At 44.3% G+C, this 24,693-nt stretch overlaps 1 protein-coding gene across 4 annotated transcripts in view; it reads right to left on the bottom strand.

Annotated features, from left to right (window-relative positions):
- Positions 1-24,693, bottom strand: part of tiam2a (TIAM Rac1 associated GEF 2a) — a 69,767-nt gene that overhangs the window by 32,209 nt on the left and 12,865 nt on the right. The window contains exons 1-9 of one of the 4 annotated variants that reach the window (XM_079369034.1): positions 18,966-19,164; positions 15,053-15,149; positions 13,040-14,215; positions 9,369-9,816; positions 8,606-8,778; positions 7,638-7,862; positions 4,190-4,375; positions 3,752-3,895; positions 498-554 (exon numbers count right to left, since the gene is read on the bottom strand). In XM_079369034.1, coding sequence (XP_079225160.1) covers positions 498-554; positions 3,752-3,895; positions 4,190-4,375; positions 7,638-7,862; positions 8,606-8,778; positions 9,369-9,816; positions 13,040-14,209 — 2,403 coding nt within the window. In that variant the 5' untranslated portion in view covers positions 14,210-14,215; positions 15,053-15,149; positions 18,966-19,164. Of the gene's footprint in view, positions 1-497; positions 555-3,751; positions 3,896-4,189; positions 4,376-7,637; positions 7,863-8,605; positions 8,779-9,368; positions 9,817-12,493; positions 12,630-13,039; positions 14,216-15,052; positions 15,150-15,657; positions 16,026-18,965; positions 19,165-24,693 lie in introns of those variants that run through there. The other 3 variants (XM_079369035.1, XM_079369033.1, XM_079369036.1) reach the window with 3 other exon arrangements.

The following is a 24,693-nucleotide window of genomic DNA, read 5'->3' as shown; positions in this document are numbered from 1 at the left end:
TTTATGATAAACTCAAACACGCACAGTTTTTCAATCAGTGATTCCGGTCAACACTTCACTTCAGCACCCTCCATTAACTCAATTATGCTGGGAATTGGAGCCCTGTCCATGCAAAATTTAAACCACAGTTCGAATCCAGTAAAAAATCTCTATGGTGTCTATTTATCTTTCAGACATCGGCAGATCAACATGAAAGGATTCTTTGCTTTGATCTTGAGCATGTTTTAGGCACAGGCACACACACGCAGGCACTTTCTGATCCCGTGTGTAAAAAAAAAAAATCTTTACACAGCTCACTATCAAAGCCATGAAAGACAGGATAGGTCAAAGTGTCAGTGGACCCGCTTCTGACACAGCTACTTCACGCTGTAAAGGATAATTCAGCCCATAAAACGGTACCAGAGGATGGATGTGACAGATGGCAGAGGAATTTTTAAAAGATATATCAAAAGATCCAGAAACCGCAGCAGACAAAGTTAGCGAACACGATGACTCACCTCTGTGCTCCTCGGAGGGAGGGTGTACGTTTGACCTCCAGCGTCGCTCTCAAAAATCTGAAAATCAAGAGAAAAGAGTTTCAGACAGAAGGGCACCACACTGATTGACTCATGAGCGATTAAGTGGCCTGCCACTTTCGGCAACACAATATTAGACACACACGGTGCTATTATGGAAGTAATTAAAAACTACATGTGGCGAGTGCAGGGCTTTGATTCTGCCTCCAAACGGCGTCTGCAGCCTTTGAAGGTGCGGTGGTAGAAATGCGCTGTGCGGTTGTGGACGTGTGTGAGTGGAGGGGGTGTGTTTGGACACTGAGTGGTTTCTGTGTAGCCCAGAGATGAAAGGGAGGACACAGTCAGGTTACAGATGAGAGGAGGACAAGCACTGCCCCCCTCTCCACATGCACTCCTCAACAGTTTTAAATCTCTCTGTTCTTAATCCATTCCATCTTCCTCCACCTGTCCTTTCCTGTTTGTGATTGTTAGGTGTGTTGTGTCTGGCTAAGCCCAGAACTGGAGGTGACTCTGCAGCCCCAGAGGGCATCCACGGCTCAATAATCCCACGTCATCTGTTATGAGAGGGTGTAACTCCAGTCCTCACTCAAAAAGGCGGCAGTTAACAGCTTTTGCTGGGATATTTTGTCACTTGGCAGAGATAGGTGGCGAAGCTGGGGCATTTCATTCTGAAAACAGGTCAAAAGTTGCTTGTTTTCCTGCAGAATTAACATTCACACAACATTATGCACGATCGCTTAGATATGGATGCAAACGCAATACTTTTATTCAGAATCCGAGGATTACTTTTTCAATTTAAAAAAAAAAAAAAAAAATGTTTTCTTTAAAAATCTGAAAAACCCTCAGGCTCCTTTTGTGGCTGTGAGAATCCTCATCTGACCTCTGATCAGCAAAGCACAGTAACTCTCCCTTCATAACAAGTACATTTATAACGTGGCTGTAGATGTTGCTGCTTCGCTGTAAACTGACTAATTTTAGAAAGCTTTACCATCTCTCCCACAAATCCTCAGACCTCTCTGGCCTACTTCCCACAGCCGACTGCCGGCCAGCTCTTTACTGTATACAGAGCTCTCCTAAGATAGATGAGAGATGAGAAAAGTAAAAGGGAGGAGCTGGGAGGGAGAAAAGACTAAGGTTGTCAGGGCTGGAGTCGCAGCAGTAAATGAGATTTAGTCCTAGTCAACACAGATGAGTCAGTATGGAAACTGTGGGAGAAGGACGCTTTAATGTTTATGTTCTGGGAGACAGGACACAGCTGAAGGGGAAAAAGGGAAAGACAAATTTGAGGAGAGAGATAAAACTTAAGGACTTCAATTAGCAGCAAAAAAAGGTAGGGGCAAAAAAAAGGAGAGTGATACAGAGGGACGCAAGATTTGTCTACAGTTGGAAAACCTGAGGAGGTAGCAACAGATTTAAAAGCAAGAATGAGAGTTTGGCTGCTCAGACTGCCATGCTGTCCAAATCCATCTCCAATAGATATTTGTCACGTCAGTACAACATAAGCAAAAAGCCGACGATGTAACCTAAAATGACCCCGACTGAATTTCCATTGAGAACAGCAGAGAACTGAAACTTTTACAGTAATGGTTCTCTTGTCACAAAAATAGCAGCTGTCAAGGAAAAAACAGCACTCAACAGCCAACATTTAGTTTCTCGTGAGGCTTAAGGTGAAGAAAGAAAATACCAAAAAGCACTTAAATAAGCTTGTAATAGGAGAAGAACAAGGAGAAAACAGTAAAGGAAGGCTATTTAATATTTAGCGTCTTTACACCAACCATCTGCCGGTGTGTCTGTGAGGCTGAGAAAAGATTGGAGAATGCCATCTACCACATATGGCTTTCAATAATTCATGTGTGAGCTGCAGCGCCACCTCGGCCTTCTGCGCTTTAAGATGAAGCGGGGCCTAATTAAGGGCCGGCCTGCGGAGTTCCCTAGAAAAATGTTTGCGCACGCACACACACACACACACACACGTAGTTTCTGAGAGATGTGCGCAAATTCTCGAACATGAATAACACAGAGCAGGTGGTGGCATTGGTTAGTGAGATAAAGAGCAAGTGAAACAGGACAGGGAACATTTTGTTTGCAGTCAGAAGTCAGAGCTCCAACTAGGGAACATGATTGGCTCTGAGCTGCGTGAGCTCAAAAACAATAAGACTCCATATTGGCTTCACAGCATCAACAAAAAAAAAAAAAAGGTAGATTGCTGCCAATCAAAAACACAGTTCTTTTTTCTTACTTGACTTCAAATAATGAACAGAGGTCTATAAAAGACGTGAGAAAATAAGTGTTTCTTGTGTGGCTAAAGTCTGAAAATAGACCTCCAAGATGAGAGTATTCTCCAAGGGAGTAGCTTCAGGGTTCATCTGGATGTCTGTATCAATAAATAACCAGCTTGCACACGTCTAATTACTAACTAGAGAGGATTTAAAATTCCCCCTCTGCACCTGGGTGAGGAATGCTGCTGTGTTGTTGTTGATGGGAGGTGTGCACTCAAACTTACCAGGAAGCAGGAGGGACGTGAGATTGTGTGCTTCTAATTAATAAAATCTCCTCAGGGGGGGAAATGTGCTGTAAGCGCTGCATGGCTTTACAGATCTCTGATTTCTTTTATGTCAGCACAGGCATTTTACATGCAAGTAAGCAATAAGGCACTGTGTTTTCACATTGTTTCATTACCAATATACACAATGTGTGCCCAGTATGCAAGCAAGGCACAGCTCTACATCCCCAGAGACTGTTTGAATGTGTGTGTGTGTGTGTGTGTGTGTGTGTCCTCACAAACATGCATGCTTATTCTGCATACTCATGTTTTGTGCATGGTAGAATGAGCTGAATACATAATCCTGCATAAAGAATGTTCTAATCCAGGCCCCCTGAATAACTTCATTACTTTGGGATTAAATGGAGATTTCACTTTGGGACGAAGTGACGCTGTCAGAAACACATCGACACTTCCATAGTCGTCATGTGATCATATTATCATATCTCTTTTGTGATTTAAATGATTGCTCATGAGCTAGCTCCAACTGACATAGTCACAATCCTGTCCCTAAATTGCAAAACATATCTTTTGATTATCCAAGCAAAGTGCACCAATGCTTTGAACATGTTTGAAACAAAGAGCACAATGTTATGTAAAGCAAGAAAGCCATACTGTGCTCGACTATATATATAAAAAAAACAGCAATAATGAGGATTTTAGGCAGGTTTTTTCTGTGTATGTTCAGTGGTACCTGCGATGCAGAGGGCCTCTTGTCCCGGCCTCTCCTCGTTAGGTTGTCGAGGCCTTTGATTGTGGAGAACAGGCCTCTCTTGCGCTCTCTGTACGTCAAGGACAGTGAACGCCTTCTGAGCGTGGCTTCATCCCTGGAACAGATCTGAACAGATACAAACTATTAGAACTGCAGTCATTTATCTCAACAAAGCATTCCAGTTAATCCGACCATCTTAATTAGACCCTATTTCACTCCAGTGCCGCATAAAGAGAGCCTTCAGATGGAAGCATTTTAGTTTCAGATGATTAGAAGATTTCAAAGGGTATTGCTGAGACAATAAGTTAATCAAAACTGAAGTATCCAATGAAAAAGGAATCTCAAATTGACTGCTGGCCTTAAGTATAGTGCCTTTAGGCATTCAGTAGGTCATTCAGGGTATGCCCTCGCATTCCTCACCAGTGCATGGAAGGAGGAAACAGAGAAGATCCCCAGCCGTCCCAGCGTGGTTTTGGTGGGGCGGCTGGCAATTGCAAGCAGGCTCTTTGGGTTTGGAAGCTCTCCCCCCTGCAAACTGGCCAGGTAGCAGCGCATTCTGAACAGATCCATGTTAAATCTTTCCAGGTTCTGCTCCCACTGCTGGATCTGAAAAAAACAAACAAAAGAAACACATTTGTTAGAGGTTTTCAAGGTAAGTCCAAGAGTATATATATGTTGGGTGGAGCAATGAGAATGTGCAATTTTTGGGTGGGAGCCTGAAGAGGGAAGGGGGGCGGGGGGGGGGGGAGATGGAGACTCAAAGAGGTAGATTACGGTCAGAGGGGTGCTTTTCTTCAACACCAATTGCTTGCAGATGTTGGTGGAGGCTGAGGGCACACATTGGTGGAGGTTTGATAGGAAGTGCAGACTATCTAGCAGAGGAGTGACTCTGTGTGCTGTAAATCCTAATGCTCATATTTTTTAGCTAAGTCTAGGGAGAGAGGTGATGTTGCACAGACCACCCGTTAAACCTTCACACAGCATACACACACAAGCAGGACATACACAGTTTACAGTCGCCTTCCCCCCCCTGTGCCGTTTTGCACTATGTAAGCTTTGAGAAAGTGCTTATTTTGTTGGCTGGAGACTGCTTTTAATGAGAACACTCAAGTTAAACAACCCTCTATAACAACTGACTTTAATAGGTCTTGGCTGCACTGCGAGTTCATTTACAATAATGCACCCCATGGCGTTGTCCCATTAGGATTCATTCACATTGACGGCATTCTTGAGAATTAGGAACACACTGCGAAGGGACAGGCGGGTGAAGTTTTATGAACATCTGAAACAAAGAACTCGCAGAGAAATCCCCATGGTTCCATGCTTAGCTATGTTATGTACTAAACCCATGAGAATGCCTATGTACACAGCTGTGCAGGTGTCCTCAGTTAACAAGTCTCCAGTCAATGACAGTCTGTCTTTATTCCCATTCCAGACCAGCATCATGAGGACAAGTACCAGGAATCCGCATTCTGTTTAAAAATGGCCTTGCACTTGGCATGTCAGTTATTTAGATTATTTGTGAGTCCTTCAAGATTGGCAAGGTTTACATCGACTGTAGAGCGTAAATGTGAAAATATTTCAAGGTAGCTACATTGATCTCTAATAGGTCACGAATCTTATTGCAAATGCAGAAATCACATTTTCTTTGAATAAAAATCTGAATTCTGACTATGTGGTGCAGCTATGAACACATCTAGGACAGTATGACCAACTGCTTTTAGTGGCTAATGTTAGCTAATGTTCGCAAACTTTTCGCGACACTACTCTACAACAGATTCATTTAATTAATTAGAAAAGATGCTTTTTCATGTGCTTGTCATTTCACACTGTTTAAGAATTTAGCGCTACCTTATTGTTTGTCACTTGAGGTCACAGTAGCTGCAGAGTATATATAAAAAGTTGCAATTTTGTGTTAGAGCTAATAAGAGGCTATCCTTTTGAAAGAAGTGATATTTAGGTATCTACAATCAGACAAAATTACTTTTAGCATATCGCACTTTACCGCTTGTTTGTTTGTCGTCTCAATATTTGTTAGCATGATTGTAAGCACTTAAGCTAAAGACTTGATGGGACAAACGGATTCCATTTTCGTGTCTAATTTTTGAGAACTCGCCAACCTTTATGAGATGCTAACCGAGTTAACTAAGTACCGTTTTTCAGCCTGCTATTCCTGGGTCACTCTAATATTACAGGGTGTTCTGGCAGAGCTGAGAATTAATTTCATTGAGTAGTTTGAAGATGACTTTAGATGGGAAGGAAGGTATTACTGAGGACATCAGATAAGCTCCTTCCTCAAAAGTGGTGTGTTGCTGCTTTGAGAAAAAGCCCTCTTTTTTTGTCACACAATATCCTGCCATGCTTCTGATACACATGCCACCTGGATCTGTTTTTTAACAGCCAGATATGAGCGTGGTTATGCATAGATGTTCTAAAATAGTCCTGTGCATAAAGGTTGTTTTGATGATTCATGCCGGGATCACTGATGAACAGAAATGTTAATGAAGGTTTGTACGTCTATTGCTTCTTGCATCTAGCGGGCTAGAATCAGTTCAGGGAAAAGAAAAGCATGTTTTGGGCCCATCTGTTTGTAAGAGGAACTTATTTACATTAATTTCAGAGCCATTAAGCCTTTCTCCTCTCACAGATTCTCATCTTTTCTTATTCCCCCACTTTAACATCTGCTCCTGACCTTCTGTAAAAGCCCTAATGCATAAAAAGTCTATCAAAGTAACGTGATCTGCTGTGTGTGTATGTGTGTGTGTACGTGACCTACTGTGTATATCTTCAAAAGAGGTCTACTGGCACTGATTTCAGTAGCCATGGATGGGGGTTGGTACATCAAAGTAGTGCCCTTTTGATTCAAGACAACCTCAGCCTAACCTTAAATCTGTCATCAGCCTTTGGGCGCCTGTATCAGTGTCCTGTCCCGTACTCCCCTGACCCTATCATTGACTCCTACTCCGTCTGTCTCTTTGTTTACTCCGAGGTGGCATACTGGCTAATTGGAAACAGATACAAGCACACAGTCAATGATATCTCAAATTGGTCATTACTGCGGTGAGCTGTCCAGCGTCCATCTTTCTCCTTCTTGAAAGAATATTTCCATTCAGGACAATTTAACAGGCCTTTCATAAACATACAACACAAAAATAAAAAGGTACAAGAGTCTATTTTGTAAGTGGCAAAGAAGAATTAACAGTGAATGAACATCTAAATCATATGAAACAAATAGGGCAGCTGAATATTCCCACATTTCAGACCACTCATACATGCTTTGTAAAGTATTTGGGTTGTGGATAAGCCATAGGTTATGGGCTTTTTATACCCATTAGTAATCTGTTGTATGTAGGCTACAGCACAGTGCTGGGTGCTTTGGAATCTCCCCCGGGCTGTGAGGAGGAGGAAGAGGATAATACACGTTGAGAGCCCATTACCAAAAAACATCTGGAATCCCAATCTGATGCTTGGGGAGCTAGCTGCTCCCCTGGGCCCCTCGCAATGCATTTGGGGACTGATGCATTTAGGCCACTTCACCCACCCACAGACAGAAATACAGCACAGGCTTGTCACCGCAGTCTCAAAATCAGGAGAATTAAGTAGGGCACGTCATGTGGTTGTTGCAATTATTACGTATAAAAATTCATAAACGCAGGAGAAGAAGATACAATCATGAAAACAACATATGTTTCACCTCATGATCTAACAATGTTGTTGCGTTTCCCGGCAGATTATCTGTAAAATATGTCCCAATTGCATGATATATATAATGCTGTGAAAACATTACAGAGAACATAAATATTCTCTTTGAAGCTTGTATTAGTTGCAGCTAATACAACAGTCTTATGGTTAGTAATGAAAATATCACCTGGTTCTCGATAGCCCTGCGGTTCTTGGGGTCGCTGACCACTGTCAGCTGCAGCTCGGCCATCTTCTTCATCTTCCCATCCATGTCGATCTTTTGCAGCAGGCTGCGGACCTGGCTCCTCAGCAAGCGCACCGTATCCTCCTTCCCCTGGCGCTTGGCTAGCAGCGAGGCACTTGCAGAATGGATGGCCGTCACCCAGTTCTCCAGGTCCGTTTGGTTGCTGGCCTTGAAGGGCAAAAGGGGACAGGGAGTTAGATTGATGAAGTACCACGGTCAGTATCTCTGCCACGAGCTGGATTCATATCTAATACTAATACGAATATACTGAATGCCCAGCAACTGCTCTGCTATTGTGTTTTCATATATGACAATATGGTCATTGGGTGGCAAGCTGGATCAATAAAAGAAAACTTGATTAATAGTGAATACTTTTTCCATTTTCCCTGTTAATAGGCCATTTTTATTCATATCTACAATATATTATCTTATAGATGAGGAACTAGCATGTAAGTTGAGAAATCAGTGGGAACCCCCCAAATTGAAAATGAGTCTTGCAATTGGAGTGGAAACAAAAGGAGGAAACCCAGGTGTCCTCATGTTACAGAGATGATTTGCTCTCTCTCTCTCTGCCGGCCTCTGGGGCCATTACAGCTCTATACAAAACTATTTTATTTGATGTATGTCTAGACAACCTGACATACTTCACTCTGGTAAGCTTGAAATCTTAAATAGGGGATGCGAAAGGGACAGAGCTGATAGGCCTGAAGTTGGTACGGGTATGTAGGTCAGTAAGCAAAAAGGGAAAATAGGATCTATCCTAAAAGTTTGAGAACTTTGCTTTTAAGTTCCTCACAGGCCAAATTGTAGGTAAGAGAAGGTGAAATGTGGACGTCAGATGGTATTTGAACTTCAACCCTATAACTGTGCAGAAATGTATCAGGAACTGTCTGTCAGCTGATGTGGTTCACCTGAAAGAGGTAGACGTCTCCATATGTGTTGCTGAGACAAAAGACATTCTCCTTCTTAGGGTGCTCAGGAACAGCTTGGACGATGCTGTCTTCAGCCAAGAGGGCATAACGAGGTGACGAGTCCTGCTCTGGAGAGCCTCTACCATAAGTCTCATAGAACAGCAACGTACATCCTGGAGGATAGGGGGTAGAAGTGTATGGACACAAAGACACGAATGTGAGTAATGAGAAATTCAGAAAACAGGCTTCATCGAGACAGGTTCCTCTAAACTGTAGGAGTTAGGGTTTCCTATAACTGTCACATAATGTCTTAAAGACACAATGTCCTTGAACAATAAAACAGGAACAGGTTACAAAGAAGCAAAAAACTTTCAAATACTCCCAAAAGACCAGATACCACTGTCCTTGCTTTCACCTTTTTTACTTTAAAGGGATTTTCTTCATAGGCGCACATAGCCTGATTTTTTTCCCCCATTTGGCTAGGAGCAAAAGCATAATCTCCTGCAAGCTTTTAGAGTAGGAGGTAAAGTCAATCAGTCAAAGTCAAGTGTGATGCTTGAGTTGAAGACATGACTGCTGTTGAGAGGAAAATTAAATAAATAAAAAAGGAACCCACCAATTTCTTCAAACTGAATTATAAAAGTAAAATTCGGATAATCTACTAAACTTTAAATCATTTAAAAACCACTATTCTGCACTTCTTTGACTCGAGATGCATAATTGTCTCCCTCACTTGTGCTCAATCGCCCAGATTCTAACTCACCTTTCAAGGTCACCCAGTATTGCTTCCACTTTCGGCGTGTCACCAGCTCCAGCTTCCTGTCCTTGTGCAGGGTGACGAGGGGTTTAAAGGAAAGCCACCCAGCCCGCCTCACTACCCCCTGCTCCTTCTCAAACAGCATATCGAGTTGCTCCAGGGAGCCCTCGGCTGACTCGCTGCTGCTGTCCCCCTCTTCGGTGGATGGGTCTCCTCTGTCCCCGCCTCTCCCTCCTCCTTGTCCGGTTCCCGTCTCCAGCTCCCTCATGAAGTTCTCGTATATATTCTGGCGAACAGCATCGCTGGTGGTTTGGTGAATGGCTCCAGATGATTGGGCCCTGGAGGCTCCGGGGAACCAGAGGAGACTTGAGACCTGGGAGGGGGAGCTGGTGTCGGCAGTCAGACCATCAACCCCGCTGTCGAAGGCATCGGTAAGGTCCTTGTACCTGGTCTCCTGTGATACAAGGAAAAAGGATTAAGTGTGAGGCCGGCATGAAGGCAAGAGTATACGGAGGGGAATATAAGAGATTTGAATGACAACAAAACAATAACCACACCGTCTTTTTAGTTGTCCCCTTAAGAGGGGTTGACCTGGTTTAGAGATTTCTAAATCAGCTAATAGATTTACTGTTCGTACATGAATTCTGTCGGGATGGCACTTTGTTTGCTCCCAGATATCTATACAGCAGGGCTTACACTGGGACAAAAAAGTCTAACTGTGCCACTTTCAATTAGCCTGAAGGTGCTGCAGGATTGGAAGCGAAACTTTTGAAAACATCCAGTGAAACCACTCCAACCTACTTCAAAGTCTACATTATGAGTCCCTAAATCTTCCACGAGGCTTAGAAAGTGGGACAAATTTCCCGTGATGGCACCTGGGAGGTTGGAACCCTCCAGGCTCAGACGGTTTCACGTCATCCGAGGGCTGCTGCGGCTTCCCAATCTCCCAAATGAACACTTGGTGGAATTGCACTTTTCATGCCTAATGATAGTCTACCTACACTTGACTAGATTGCAGCATTGATTCTGCCCCTGGCAACACAGTGAAGTGCTCTCAGCATGCAGACACAGAGTAGGAGTCGTCTTGCCGAGCTCATCCTCCGTCACTGTTTTCCTCCCGTCTCTCCCTCAGCATTATCAGTATCCTCTCCATTCTCATTTATGATACCCCTATTGTTAATATTTAGCAAACTATTACAATTTCCTGTCCCATCAGCAAGGGACGGGAATCATTTGAAAATGCAAAAACAAATTCTTTTTATATGGAAATGAAGTACAGAGAATTTGCTTACTCAGCACCGCAGGGTGGGGGGGGGGGGGGGGGATCTCCTGTTCCCGCCGCTAACCGACAGCTCGGAGCTCATGTTTAGCTACAGGGCATCAGTGAACCCTTCAACCACTTATGAATAGCCTTTATATAACCTTAATGTTCACCTGCCACCATGAAAGACATTGTATTTGTATTGTGCAGCTGAAGGAAAGTTTGTTCCAAGGATGGTTTTTGGTTTTTTTTAGCATTTACATTTTTTCCTTTAGCCAAGCGCAGCCCAAATTTCTCCGTCCTCTCAAAGGTCTCCTCCCAGCTGCTTTTCATTACGAACAGATTTCTTGGACCCTGGTACGAGGGTTGCGGTTTGACCTTTAGACTCACAAGAGAGCCATGGAGCCCAGGTGGAAGTTAACCAAAGCTGGAGGTGCTCCTAATTTTGAGTGCTGAAGGGAGGCACTGTGAACAGCCCTTTGACATATATATACCTATGAAGGCTTGGCAATTAACAAACTGCCCCCCAAAGACAGAGGACATAGAGTCACGCGACAAGCTTAAAAACACTTTAGGGTTTAAGCAGAAACTTGTTGCAGGATTTGTCAGCCACGAAGAAAGAAACCCTGATGCTCTTTTTTGCCCGAAACATCAGAAATTAAGCTTTGTCACGTCTCAGTGGAAATGTTTTTCTCTTAGCACTTATCTCTAAAAACAGAGCTCAGCTTGTTACAATTTATTACCATTTAGTAATTTTGAGTAGCAGCATCTCATTCAAAGGTTTTTTTTTAGGCTTGCTGCTGGCAAAAACAGGCACTTATCAAGCTGTATTTATGCAAAACTACGACTGAAGTTAGGTAATTACCATGATGTTAAAGCAAGCATATTAATGAGATTTAGAGACAGACAACTAATTCACAGTGAAAGCTGCGTCACACTTGTAATGAATACTGTCAAAATACTTCATACATGTCACTTTAAGGTGGGGGGACAGCATCAAGCACAGCTATCTCATAGATTTAGCATTATCTGCTGTTAGAGGGGGGAAAAAAAGCTTTGAATTTCGTACTCAGCAGGAAAGAAAAGGTCATCTCAAAACAAGGACAGTTCTATTTGTCTCTTTAGTTTGTTGTCACACCCATCCGACTGAACACCAATCCCTATTAGCAGATTTACTCTCTAAAGTCCATGAAGGGAGCCCTGAAGATCTGCACCACACAACAGTCGGAACACCCAAATGTGGTTCATTAACATTAGAGGAAGGCTTGCGTTAAATCTTCAGTTAGGATTTAGCTTCACTCGAATAGAGCTTCTCAGAGGCTTAGAGCCTTTTTTTCTTCTTCTTGGCAGCACCCAAACAGCATTCTTAAAACTTTTTACAAGGCGAAGCTAAATGAATTAATGCAGAAACAATTGCTTTCAAGCCTCAAAGACAAAGAGAGACATGAGTTCAGGCTCAGTTTCAACAAATGGTTTATGTCTAATTAAAGCTATTAAGAACGCAGTCTTCATCACATGGTTTTAAAGTCATGTGCATGCTGACAAGCTGTGGTTATTTCCAACCCCTCCTCTGACCCGTGTGTGTATGCTACTTAGATCATTTTACTAGTGGGAAAATGTGTCAGCTGTCTGTTCTGTGTCTCAAGTGCTAGTATTACTAAATGTCATTACATCACTTTAAGCCATCAGTTAGCTGTATACTTTCAAATCTTCATATTTTCAGTTACAAACTCCTAGGCAAACAAAATTGAAGAAAAAAAAACGCACAAAAAAATAAGGTTACATGAACACATGCATCCGTCTGCAAACTAAAGAGGTCAAACATTACCATCTAACAACTTAACACAAATTCATCTGTATGCAACGATACCTGCGATGCACCCAGCCAGATAAAGTCATCATGAATTCTGCACATCAGCCCCAAACTTGTCTTCCCCGGAGGATCCTCCATGTCTTACATTGTAAAAGAAGTACCTCTCATCCTTGTTACATCCTCACAAAAATAACAAGAGCAAGCGCTGGCTGCCTTACAAATTTCATTTCGTGCCGCCCCACTGTGCCATGTCCTCAGACAGCTGGTGTTGTGGTGTGTACAGGACCAAAGGACGGTGGTTGGTTCTTGGCTATGCCAAGACCACCACTGGGGCTCATAATCAAATAAACCTTGCAAGACAGGAAACTGACTGTGAGCAGCTTTTACTCGAGCCCTCTAAGGGTCTAATTAACTATAGTTGTAATAACAGAATGATGGGAGTGATAAACTCATCTTCTGTTGACTGACATTACCTATATGGGCTGAACGTAAGCTAGCAAGTAAGCACAAACAGCAAAACAACCTTTATGATCCCTATGAGTGATAAATAAGTGAAAATCCTCAAAGACTGCTAAACAAAAGACTCTTTGTTCTCAAACTTACCTGAGACTTCCTCTTCTTCCTGCTGAGGCTGCCCGTCCAGTCGCTGAGGCGTCTGATACGGGTTTTAATGGAGTCTTTCTTATGGAAACCGAAATCTTGGCCCGTCTGCTCCTGGTGCGGTTGCTGGTCTGGATACTGCTCCAGATCCTCGGTCATGGTGTGGGCTTTGGGCCTGCGACAAGGCAGGGTGAATGATGAGTACTGACGTGCTTCAGGACATTCCTCCTCCAATGGAACATCCAGGACTGATGCAAACGAGGCTCGGTTTGTCCTCTGGCCTGGTGGAGGCCCATGGAACTGAGAAGACAGGTCCTTTGCGGTGGGAAAAGTTGCAGCCATCGTGGGGTCCTTGTAGAGGTCTGCGATGGACACGGGGGGGGACTGTTCAGTGAAGGAGTCAAGCTGGTGGGTCAGGGAGTGGACCAAAGTCCTTCCAGTGGAGCAGGGTTGTTCTGGCTCACACAGATCTGTGTTGGGCCCCCATGGAGAGTCGTACCAGGACCCGTCAGAGCTCAGCGAGCTTCCCTTGCTGGTCCTGGCTGTTGAGGAGGTGGAGGCTGGTGGTGGACCGCTGCAGTGGCCCTCTTGTGTACTACCACTTGAACCAGGCAGACTGGGAGTTGAGGCAGACTCCAGATTTGGGGAGAACTTGAGGAGTTGTACAGGTCCTGAAGCGTCATCCAGAAGGAGTTGGTTGCCTGAGGTGTTGGTAAACTCCACCCTGAGACTGCCATCCTTTTTGATCACCACCCTTGGGCTACTCTGTTCCTCCAAAGCCTCATCAGTGTGTCCATTTATGGAATGACCATTAAGCTCTGCTCCGTAAGGATTACCACCATATTCATCTGACATGTGACGCCTACGTATGCCACATCCAGGTGATTTATGCCAGTGGTGAGCACTTTGGCTGCCCCTCATCTCCTTGGAGACGTAGTCATAGTGCCTTGCGGAGTAAGGCTGCCGACTTTTGGTAGGGGACAAACAGCCGCGGCCAACACACCTTGCCTTGTATGAGGAACCCACCGGGGCACTTTTCCACCATGAATGGGGCGACAGAGCATCGTCCTTCCCTGAGCGGAACTTCAGTGAGCATGGCTTCGGTTTCCCCGGAAAAACAAAACTGGTGCCTTTGGGGCCCTGGATGCTATATTGGCTCTCTGAATTTCCCATGGCTATCTGGAAAAATGAAAGAAAGGAAAACACAATGAATATGTCTGGCATTACGCTAATGGAATATTCAATAAAATGTAATCTGTCATGGTCCTTGGAGACATACAATGAACTACTTACTCAGAAACCCTCCCATAAAACTATAGCACACAAACATTATCATTTCATTTGCAGTGGCTGTCTCCTTAGTTAAACAGCAGCAGGTCTAATGTCGACCTGATGACCTTTAAAGACAACAGCTCTACACATTTTTTTATCACATCTGGCTCCTAACCTGCTTAAGCCCCCCCCCCACACACACTTCCATTCTTCATATAGGAATAAACAGGCTTTAGGCTATCATGGTTGTTATGTGTGACAGGGTTCAGGATAATAGTAAAATCACTTCCAGACTGTTCACAACAGTCTTGCATTAGTGATGGAGAGCCATGACCAGACAGACATTTTCTCACATGGTAGAAGCTACAGCACACTGTCTCTTACAGCTTGGACAGTCAGGGACAGTATCTGCTGCTGTTGTTATCTGTGAAGCGATTACATAATAGGTGAGACTAGGTAAAACTGCATTCACGTCTTTGAATTAGCGCAGCAAGTAGATTAGGGACTAAAACAATCATCTCTTGAGCATGCAGGAGATATATTTCATCATTTACATATAGCTGGATGCTGTGGAAGAAGTTGATGTAATAAAAGACTGAGTTTAAGAAATGCCTGGATAATGGGGATTTTACCAATATGTTTGAGAAGGAAAGACAGCAGGGGCACATTTTATATTCGTACGTATGTAATCCTTCATGATAATATAGAAAACCCCTCTATGAAGGCTTCCGTTGTTTGACTTACCCGTCTGGAAGTTTCTTCTCAGATTGGAGCGCCTATGTGCGAGGTTCTCTCTGCCTCATCTCTCAAAATGAACTCACTCCTTTGTCATCTGGCTCATCTGAAACACAGAAAGAGAAGTTGACTTAGTGCTTAGTGTCTTTGGGCATCGACTGTAATTTACTATGTGCAGTGAGCCCCCTGCTTGATAACAGGTGTGCCAGATATAGAGGACAACTAATCCCCAAGATTTGGGAGAGGACTGTGTTTGGTAGGCAGCAGGAATACTGGCATTTCAATGGGTTTCAACAAAATAACTGTAACGCTGAATTGAAGCTGCATCTGAGATTGTCTTTCTTGTAGTTTTTTTCTTAATTAAAATCGGCTTTAGTCTTTTTGGAGAGATCGGCAAAAACACATTCAGCCAACATGACAGAAGTCGGAACAGTGTCCCCTCTAAACTCGGAAGCCTGAATGCATCACAGCAGGTTCAATGCACTAATTTCCAGCCATGTTCTCAGCACTATCACATCAACCAAATTGCAAGACAACACAATGAAGTATTGCCACTGTGGCACTTACAGTACGACTAGTTTAAAAATCAACCCTTCCCCCACAAGCTTACTCACCCCATCAGTCACCAAAATTTAAACATTGGTAGCATTTTTCCACCTCCCCACAAGTCAATGACGTCGTCTCTGATCTTTTGGATTTTTTTTTTTATAAAGCCAGCTACAGTTTACCCGCCTGTTTATTTTTAAACCTTGGAATCCTAGCTTGCTTCTTTTTCCACTTGTCACCGCCAAATTTGTCCGGGGGCAGGATCCAAAACCAGAAACGGCTGAGGAGCACTCAGAGGTATGGGCACGTTCTACGAAGCACACTGACTTGTGTTCCCCCCTTTTTTTGCGTGCGTGTGTGTGTGTGTATGTCCCGGATACATGCATGCAGTCCACACACCAGGAAGCCTTTCGAATAGCGCTAAGCCTCGCGACACACGTACAGCATGTGGAAGGTAACAGTGTAAACACCCCCACTGCCAAAAGCCTTAACCTTCAGGATTAAGTGATCTGTAGCATTAAGAGTTTATCTGCCCCTGCTTGGATGCACCTCGAATGTGAGGTGAGATTACAGTGTTGGACAACTGAATGAAAGAACTACACTAAAAGCATGTCTTTAAAACACGACACTGCTAGGAAATACAAGAAGACTTAAACTTTTTTAAAGCACAAAAAGGCACCAAATCAGAGAGCTTAATGAAAAACTGATGCTGTCAAAAGATGACATGGAGCACCCGAGGAAATCATCCCTTCCTCTATATACTGTTAATAATAAATGGGGGGAAATAAGCACAGTGGAAACTTGGCCATAGACATGTACTGCAGGTAATGAACTTGAACCACCACTCTGAGCTGGTCAAAGGATTAACCAAACAAGTCAGGAGTTAAAGAGTGAATTAGAAGGCCAAGACACTGAAAGCATTAAAAGCTTTACTGATACTATGAGAAGTACTCTGGCAATGATGACCAAACCTTTAGAAGCAGCTTCTCATGTTGCATAACACTAATTTCCAGATTTGTCAAGCCACCTAAAATCAGTGTTACAAGTGAGGCTGATGATGCATGGTCAACTCACTGCCCACCCCACTGGTCTGCCTCCAAGCATTTGAGTAGACATCGTGGAGGAAACTCTCGAATGTTCTTCCTCATTCTACTTTCTCCCTTTATATCCGATGCCATAGTGCCATCACTGAAACACCCGGTGTCTGCATTAGGATCCGTTAGCATCGCTTGTGCACAATGACAGAGTGCGTCTCGCATCCAAAAGATTAACAAAATAAAAGATTAAATGATTTCAAGTTTGTCTCCATGAATGGAACGTTACTAAACAATGCTTTCTATGGAGAAGAGAGCGAGGAAGCAGCTGCTGACAACACTGCAGAGTCAGCAAAAAACAAAACAAAACAAAAAAGACTCGGTTGTCCCGGTTGTCGAACTTGTCACAATGACTGCTTTCTTTCAACGCCACTGCTAACGCTTTTCTTCGCAGAGTTTATTCACACAGAGCAGGGTTGTGGGTATGAAAGCCTTAAAAGGCGTCCCAATACACAAGCCTACACACACGCACGCATACACACACGCACGCATACACACACACACACACACACACACGTTAGCCTTCTGCTGCGACTTGAACCAGAGTATTGTGCGACTGTTTTGGGAGAACAACAAGGCAAGTCTTCCTCTTTCTACAAACCCCTGCACCCTCTCTGAACTCTCCCTCCACTTCTCCGCCATCGTCAATGGGCTTCCTGCAGGCCATCTGTTCGGGGGCCGAGAGACCACTGCCACCCTAACGTTTCTCGACACACCCCGTGACCTGGCATTCTTCTCAGGCTTGCCCCTGTGTGACTCCCACGTAAGCTTCATGTTTAGTCTGGCACTCTGTGTTTCTTTGGTCTGAGCTCAATAGAACATTGAGGAACGGGCCACACCTCGACTTTGGCATAAACACAGTCGGTGCACGAAGGCAGTGTGTTAAGGAAGTGTCTTTTTCCTACATGGAGACCACCTTGCATTTGCTTAACCAGGAGCTACATCCTTCCGAGTCTGGGGAACCATGTTTGTAATCCAGACCTTCACGTCACTGAAGCTAAACTTCAGGAAAACTTCTAACAGCAATATAAAACACAAGAAGAGTCCCCTGAGCACTACAACTGACAGTTACATCAAGATGCTGTTGGAGCAGCTTTTTTTAACCTACTCTGTCATGAATCTTGCTTGACTTGAGCACAATGAAGAGTTAACTTTTGGTTCTTATGGAAGATGATGAAATCAAGCAAATGACATAAAGTACTTGGAGCAACCTCAAACAGGATGGCGTTCTAATAAGGTCTTGTTTCAATCCTTTTTCAATCATCATGCTGGCAAGTTAAAAACTATGAGGTCATATGTTATTGCAAGTGACTGTTAACAGCATCGCACTGCCTTCCTCCTGTCAAATCACAGCCCATGGAACCCCGTCTCTTATCACTTTCCCCTGGCTCTATGACAAGTGATCTCTTAAAGGCACAGTGCGCACTGAGCCTCGCTGTAGACGCAGGTTGCATTCAAAAATCATGCAAAACAGAAGGTTTTTTTACTAGAAAAACAACAGGAAGTGAAGACGAGGAAATATTTGAGGGAAAGAGCAGACAAACCCGTTTTGAGTTTGTTTGGGGGGAGTTTTTCCGTCGGATGAATGAGATTCAAAGTATCTTGCAGTTGTTTGCTTGTGAAGAGAAATGTCCATGTATGAATCACTCGCTGAAAGCTCATATTACTGGTGCGGTGGATTCAGCCAAAGCCACCGAACATCAATCTCACTGCTTGTGAGGTGTCTTTTTCAACATTATACATTTAGAAGTGCAGTGCCTGGCTCCAGACCAAAAATGACATGGCAGTCTTTCGGGGGATGATTTATACACGTATGCCTCTGCTTTACCAGAGCCATGCCACAGAAATGAAAACATTTACAAACACTTTGACGCAACGTGAGCGCGGATCCAGGAACTTCGACACGAGCTCCACATTTTAAACAACGGGGTAAGTTTGTCAGACTCAGTTATTTCCATGAGTCAACATGAGCAACTCATGAAGGCCGACGGTGCTGAAACACACAGCAGCAGAAGTGGTGAAGGCTGAAGTCATCAAGGGTCTTTTTGGTTTACGTTCATGTAAGAGGATGGAAGAGATACAAAGAAGACAACTAAAGCACAAATTGCTCTCAGGCAAATACAAGTAACCAGTAATCAGTACTAACACATGCAGTCACACAGAGCAGCTCCCACCTGTGGATGTGCACAATCCAAACCTCCTCACCCCAGCCTTCTCTTAATCCAGTAAACAGGAGAGACAAAGGGAGAGAAAGATAAAACAGAGCGTATAACATCTCTTACCTCTGTGGCCCGGGCTTTAATCTCAGAGCTCTTTGAACAGCTTGCAAAGAAGAACCCTAGCTGGTGTTGTCTGATCCCAAATTGGAGGCTTGTTGAGTCTTAAAGCAACACACACACATGCACGCACACACACACACACTGCATCTGACTCACACACCCAGACGGACTGGAGGACACGTGGAAACTCCCTCCCGGCTTCGAGACAGCAGCGAATCACAATCCCCCAAAGAGTAACCCTGGGTAACGGAGCGGCAAAAAGAAAAGCAAGGAGGAAAAAGTGAAAAGTTCTCAACAGAAGAGCGCTCTCTGAGAGAGAAGCAGGGATGTTTTTATATTGAGAGCCTCCACTACTCCAGTGTTGCGTTTCCTATATCCTGCTTTTCCGCTGGCGAGGAGGAGGATGCAGGGCTTGTTACAGCTAAGGCGGTTTTTCCATAGCTGTTTGAGGCGATGGGGGCCAGACAAGCTGGCGTAAGTTGGCTGCAGCGCTGCCTGGGAGGCACCACGGAGGGTGAAATGACTGGAGCTCTTGTCTGACCCTAAATACCGCAATGACCCCAGAAGGAGGCTTTGGAGGCAGTCAGCGACAAGAGACATAAGTGTGTGTGTGTGTGTGTGTGTGTGTGTGTGTGTGTGTGTGTGTGTGTGTGTGTGTGTGTGTGTGTACAGTATTTGTGTGTACATGCACGAGAGTGTGAGCCAGAGAATAATAAAAAAGGCCATTGAGTGCGGTGGGGGTGAAAAACATCAGGGCCAAAGAGGAAACTATAGCGAAATGGCTAAGCTGTTTTGAAAATCTCGAGAGGCCAGAGGGGCAAAAATATGCATCCATTTTTTTTTAAGAAGCTAATTAAACCACAAGAAAAGCAGCGAGTGAAAAACATTTCTCGGAATTTAAATTGTGAAAGGAAACCCAAAGTGTTGTGACTGAAGCTTATCCCAGAAGAGACGAACTTGAGACCGCCGTTGGTCTAAAAACACACATGCCTCCATTTGTCTATGGTTCACATAACTGTGGTCACACAGTCCAACTGGACCCGCTCAGAAAAGCCACACTAAACCAGAGCGCAGTATCAGCTCTGGATGAGCAGCCCCAGAGTGTTCCGAAAAACGTACTCACCAGTTGTTTATTCCACCGGAGCCTAAATCTGCATGTATGCAGCGAGGGACGTGTCGCGCCACTTCTGCGAATGGAAACCATGAACGTCGGTGTAACTAATATGCTCGGTTGATTTCTTCTTTTTGAATTTCATCTCTCGCCTGAATGGCTATTCAAAGTCACGACCACGCCACGCCGCCTCGGCAGCTGTGGAATAGCCTTCCATCAGCCTGCTGCTTGACAGAGACGTCAGCTTCAAGACACAACGTTAGCGGAGTTCTCTGGGGCTAAACAACATTGTTAAGGACACAATAGCGCCCACAGCCGAGTCAGAGCTCCTCTCAAAGCCCTTTGTCCGGCTTTACATGGAGGCAGCGAAAAGTTTGGTCAACAACACGCTGAAAGGAGTGAAGCACTAAGAGGCAGAGAAAGGAAGAAGTGCGGACTGCTGCCATGAATATTCATACAGGGCAGGTGCTGGGTCTAATTCCTCCTGGCCAAATGGTCTAACCTCTAATTAAGATCAATTTAATGCCCCGACAAGCTCTCCAGAGCCAAATTAAATCCCTCTACAGCCGAGCTCTAGGCTCCTGACCTTATGCCCACATCGCCAAGTAATTCCATTGACACGTCTTCAACTGGTAGACCCATGTGGGTGTATTATCCTCGACTGACTGACGTATAAGAATGTAAAGGGAAGAGTGTAAAGCACGTCCTTGAAGTCGAATGAAATCTGGAGTACTGTTGTTGAGTTAGCGCGGTGACACACGCTTCTACATCTTTATGAGCCCAGCTTTGCTTTTGGATAAAGAACCAAACACCCAGAGGCCTAAACTGTATCCCCCTTGATGGCAACTCATCTCTCTGCATGGTAACAGCAATGTGACAACAACCACGTCACTCCCAAAAAAAATAATGATCTAAATGATCTAAACGCTCTAAACACTTTCATTGGATTTCTGTATTTTATAGACCTGTATGTCTTGTCCAGGACACTTTTGAAAAAGAGTTTTTTCATTTCAATGAGTTTCTCTTTCCCGGTTAACAATTTCTGGAGCCCCCACAATAACATTAACACATGATGTTCCTAGTTACTTCATAGACTTCAAATGAATGCACAAATATGAAGTATGAATTGTTTTTGCCTCCACTGTCAGTTGGTTAAGTTAGCATGCTGAGGTTAGCATTTGGCTTATTTTAAACCACCAGTTTCAACAACAAATAATCGAAGTCTGTCATTAAGTAAAAAAAATGCAAATCATTGTACTGCTAGTAGCATCTCAATTGTCACAATGCCCATTAGGCTCCAGAAAGTTCAAATGGAATCACAAGAATGAACAATTTACTAACTAAAATATGAATGAAGACATACAGCCTTTACATACATCACAGCACATTACCTCCATAGCACTCTACCTTCAAAAAATGCATCAATTATGTTTTGCCTAAGAGGCGTAGCCACTTTCTATGTAAATCCTACTTTTTATGTAAAATACATAAATGATGTCAAATCTTATCTGTGAAGGATTACTTGAAATAATCCAACCCTGATGGAAAACTTTCACTTGTTGAATGCTAATGGTCCCATGCCGGCTGACGAATGGGTTGGAGAAATAAAGTGGGGAGACGAGTCAGAGAAGAAAGATGAGTTTTCAGTCAGCATGCCAATATTTCTTGTCTCCCTCATAAACAGCATGATGGAGCCACTTTCATAGCTGGAGGCCATTTATGGTTTGATGCAATTGATTATCCTGCTCACTGGGGACCGCAGACTGCGGCAATTTGTGAGTAAGACGTCCGTCGGGATGAAATAAATTGATCTTAATTGCTCATTTTAGCACACATTAGTACACTGCCTCACCCAGAAACGGGGATTTATGTTTCATGGTCTGGGGATGCATTAACTAGAGTGACTAGATGGTTGGAGGGAACCAAGGGTGTAGAGTTGAGGAATTTACTTAAGCCGACATGCCTTCAGTAAAAGGTGAAAGGTCGAGTCTTTTTGTTTGGAGGAGGTTTCCTCCCCTGAACCCACTCCACATTTTTACATTTTAAATCTTGTGGAGGAATCCACGTTTTCTTTAGAAGTTCAAATTTATACATTGTCTTTTCACAGAAGATGTTCTCCAGACAAATAAATGACTCTTACATCTGATTGTGACAAGAGAAAATCTACAAAATTCAATGAAATGCAAATGTTAAAAAAAAATAAAAAATGAGGCTCTCATTTTTATTCTGTGACATTGAAATCGTACAAAGGTTATCCCTCCATTACACCTTCCCTGCCTCCTCATCACTCCGTCCCATACAGTGAAATCTTTATTATCTGCCAGCCTCCCCTGCTGCCAGCTCAGTTCCATTTTCTGCAGATCGGAGCCACTATTAGGAAAAGCAGCCAAAACACACGCAGTCGGACTTCAAATTTATCAGGATGTGTCACGCAAACGAGGGACGGCTGCGCGTATGTGAAGGGGAAAAAACGTGTACAGTGGATGTGTCTAAAATGAGAAATGATGCTTTGTTTTCAGACAAACACTGACTCCGAGTATCCTCAAGAGGGTGTCAGCACACATCTGTGTCACAGTCAAGTGTGTGACTTGAATGGCAGAGGGACGAGCATGTTTACGTCTCGCACACAAAAGATTGAATGCGAGTGCGCGAGAGCTTGCAAACAGCTGGAGGACTGCAGGTGCATATCAGCGTTCCATCAGCTTCACTGCTAATTAAGCAGCCTAATGGACAGAGGAAGGTCATTTTGAGGGTTAAATCTGAGGAGGGAAAAATGCACGGAAACTTGATCTGCAGCTACAGTATCTGGCTTTCAAACTAACTGATATCCCCACATTTTAGCTGGATTGATTTTCTGGTGCAATCAGCCAGCACACACACACACACACACACACACAAGCCTCAACATCTGTGCTGCTGCAGAACAAGCCCTGTTGTTTACTCAGCTTTTATGCCATTGTCTACTCAAAGCAGAGCTAAAGCAGATGCCGCTTTAAGAACCCGTCTCTTCAAACAGAAGAGTTGAAAACTGCCCGGAGGTGACGGTGAGAAGTAAGGGAATGAGAGACGAGACGTTGCACAGTGCATACAAAAAGCATGGTCGAGTCTTTAGCAGCCGCTGGGTCAGGTGAAACACCCCGAGTGCTCCTGGGAAAACAAGCCGACACCCCGCCCTGCTCCAAATGTCGGGGCAGAGCGTGACAGCTTCCGTGCACACAAAGGGGACGGAGAGATACCTAATTATCTCCCTGCAGATGAGATAGCGAGAGGGAAAAAGTGCCTTTGAGGCGGCGGGGAAGGGAAAAGGAACGGTGTCCGTGAGGTGGGTTTGATCTCGAGCATCATCAGGAAAAACAACGTCGTCTTTCCTCCTCAACATCTCACGCTGACTTTGAATATTTTACACATACAAAGTGAGCGTCTGCTTCAAACACCTGAATTAAAACACATACTCGCACTGTGTTATCTCCACTGTAAGTGACTGTGGCTGTCCTTTGTGTGCTGCAGGATAATCTGTCAGACTCTCCGCGGTGCGAGCTTTAGTGATTAATACCATCAGCCCCCGACTCACTCACTCATTACCATCGCAATAGCCTCTGTAGTGTGCTGCAGCAGGCATGTGAGACACACTCCAGGATCCCTGAGGTGATCCATCACACATCATCGACTATCGCGGTACAATATCAGTCACACCGAGTCTGAGGCTGGAGGTCACAGAGGATCACCAGAGGAGGATTTCGGCGAGGTACCAGAGGTGTGGGAGCAGGTAGGAGCACGCGTGTACGGGTATTGATGTCGACAGAAGTGGCACAGAAACGTTCAAAATGTCAAAAGCGCAAACACGCATACGCGGCGTCAATGACTGGCCTCAACGGGAAGGAACCACCTATTGACGGAGAAGAAATCGATTCACCTGCGATTTTCAAAAAGGGACAAAGCGAATCACTCAAAATGCACGCCGACGTGAAGCGGCATGATAAAAGCTGATCCCTTCGCTCCAAATGACATGCAGCTGGTGAATACAGCTCTATCTGGGCTAGTGGGGCAAACAACCAAGCCTGGCTTTGTCCCAGACACAGTATCCACAAACCACACGTGCTCGGCTGGCATATACACCTGCAGCGCCGGGCCAAACAATCAGCATCCAGACCAGCTCTCTATGCAAGTGTGTTTGGACGTGTGTGTGTGTGTGTGTGTGTGTGTTTGGCCCCCTCAGTGTCATCCATCACTGCCACAGACATGCATTAATCCCTCTCGGAATTCTTGAGGAGCTCTGACGCCAGAGGGACTTTGCTCTTGGGGCCTCCCCCACCCCAGGAGCCACATTTGCCCGAACTTTATTTTAAATTCTGTTGGTACCCTGTGTAAGCTCACGGATCACCGGCATTTGATTTAAGCCTGAAAAGCCAGAGGACAGGTTGACGCTAATGGGTATGGTAATTTAAATGTTATCTCCCTATGCCAAGGCGAGCCATATGTTCATGGTAAACGAGTGCTCCAACTGGCAATGGCTCCTCACTTTATGGCCTATTGAGGGCCAAAGTGTAACTCACAGTCAGTCCAAATAGAACATGAATCACTCTGAGGGCTCGGAATGAATTCATGAGCTTTTTTTTTTTT

The sequence above is a fragment of the Symphodus melops genome (assembly GCF_947650265.1).
Source record: "Symphodus melops genome assembly, chromosome: 19".
NCBI classification, from domain to species: Eukaryota; Metazoa; Chordata; class Actinopteri; order Labriformes; family Labridae; genus Symphodus; species Symphodus melops.
Note: the sequence above shows the minus strand (reverse complement) of the source record. Positions and strands in the feature narration are given on the sequence as shown.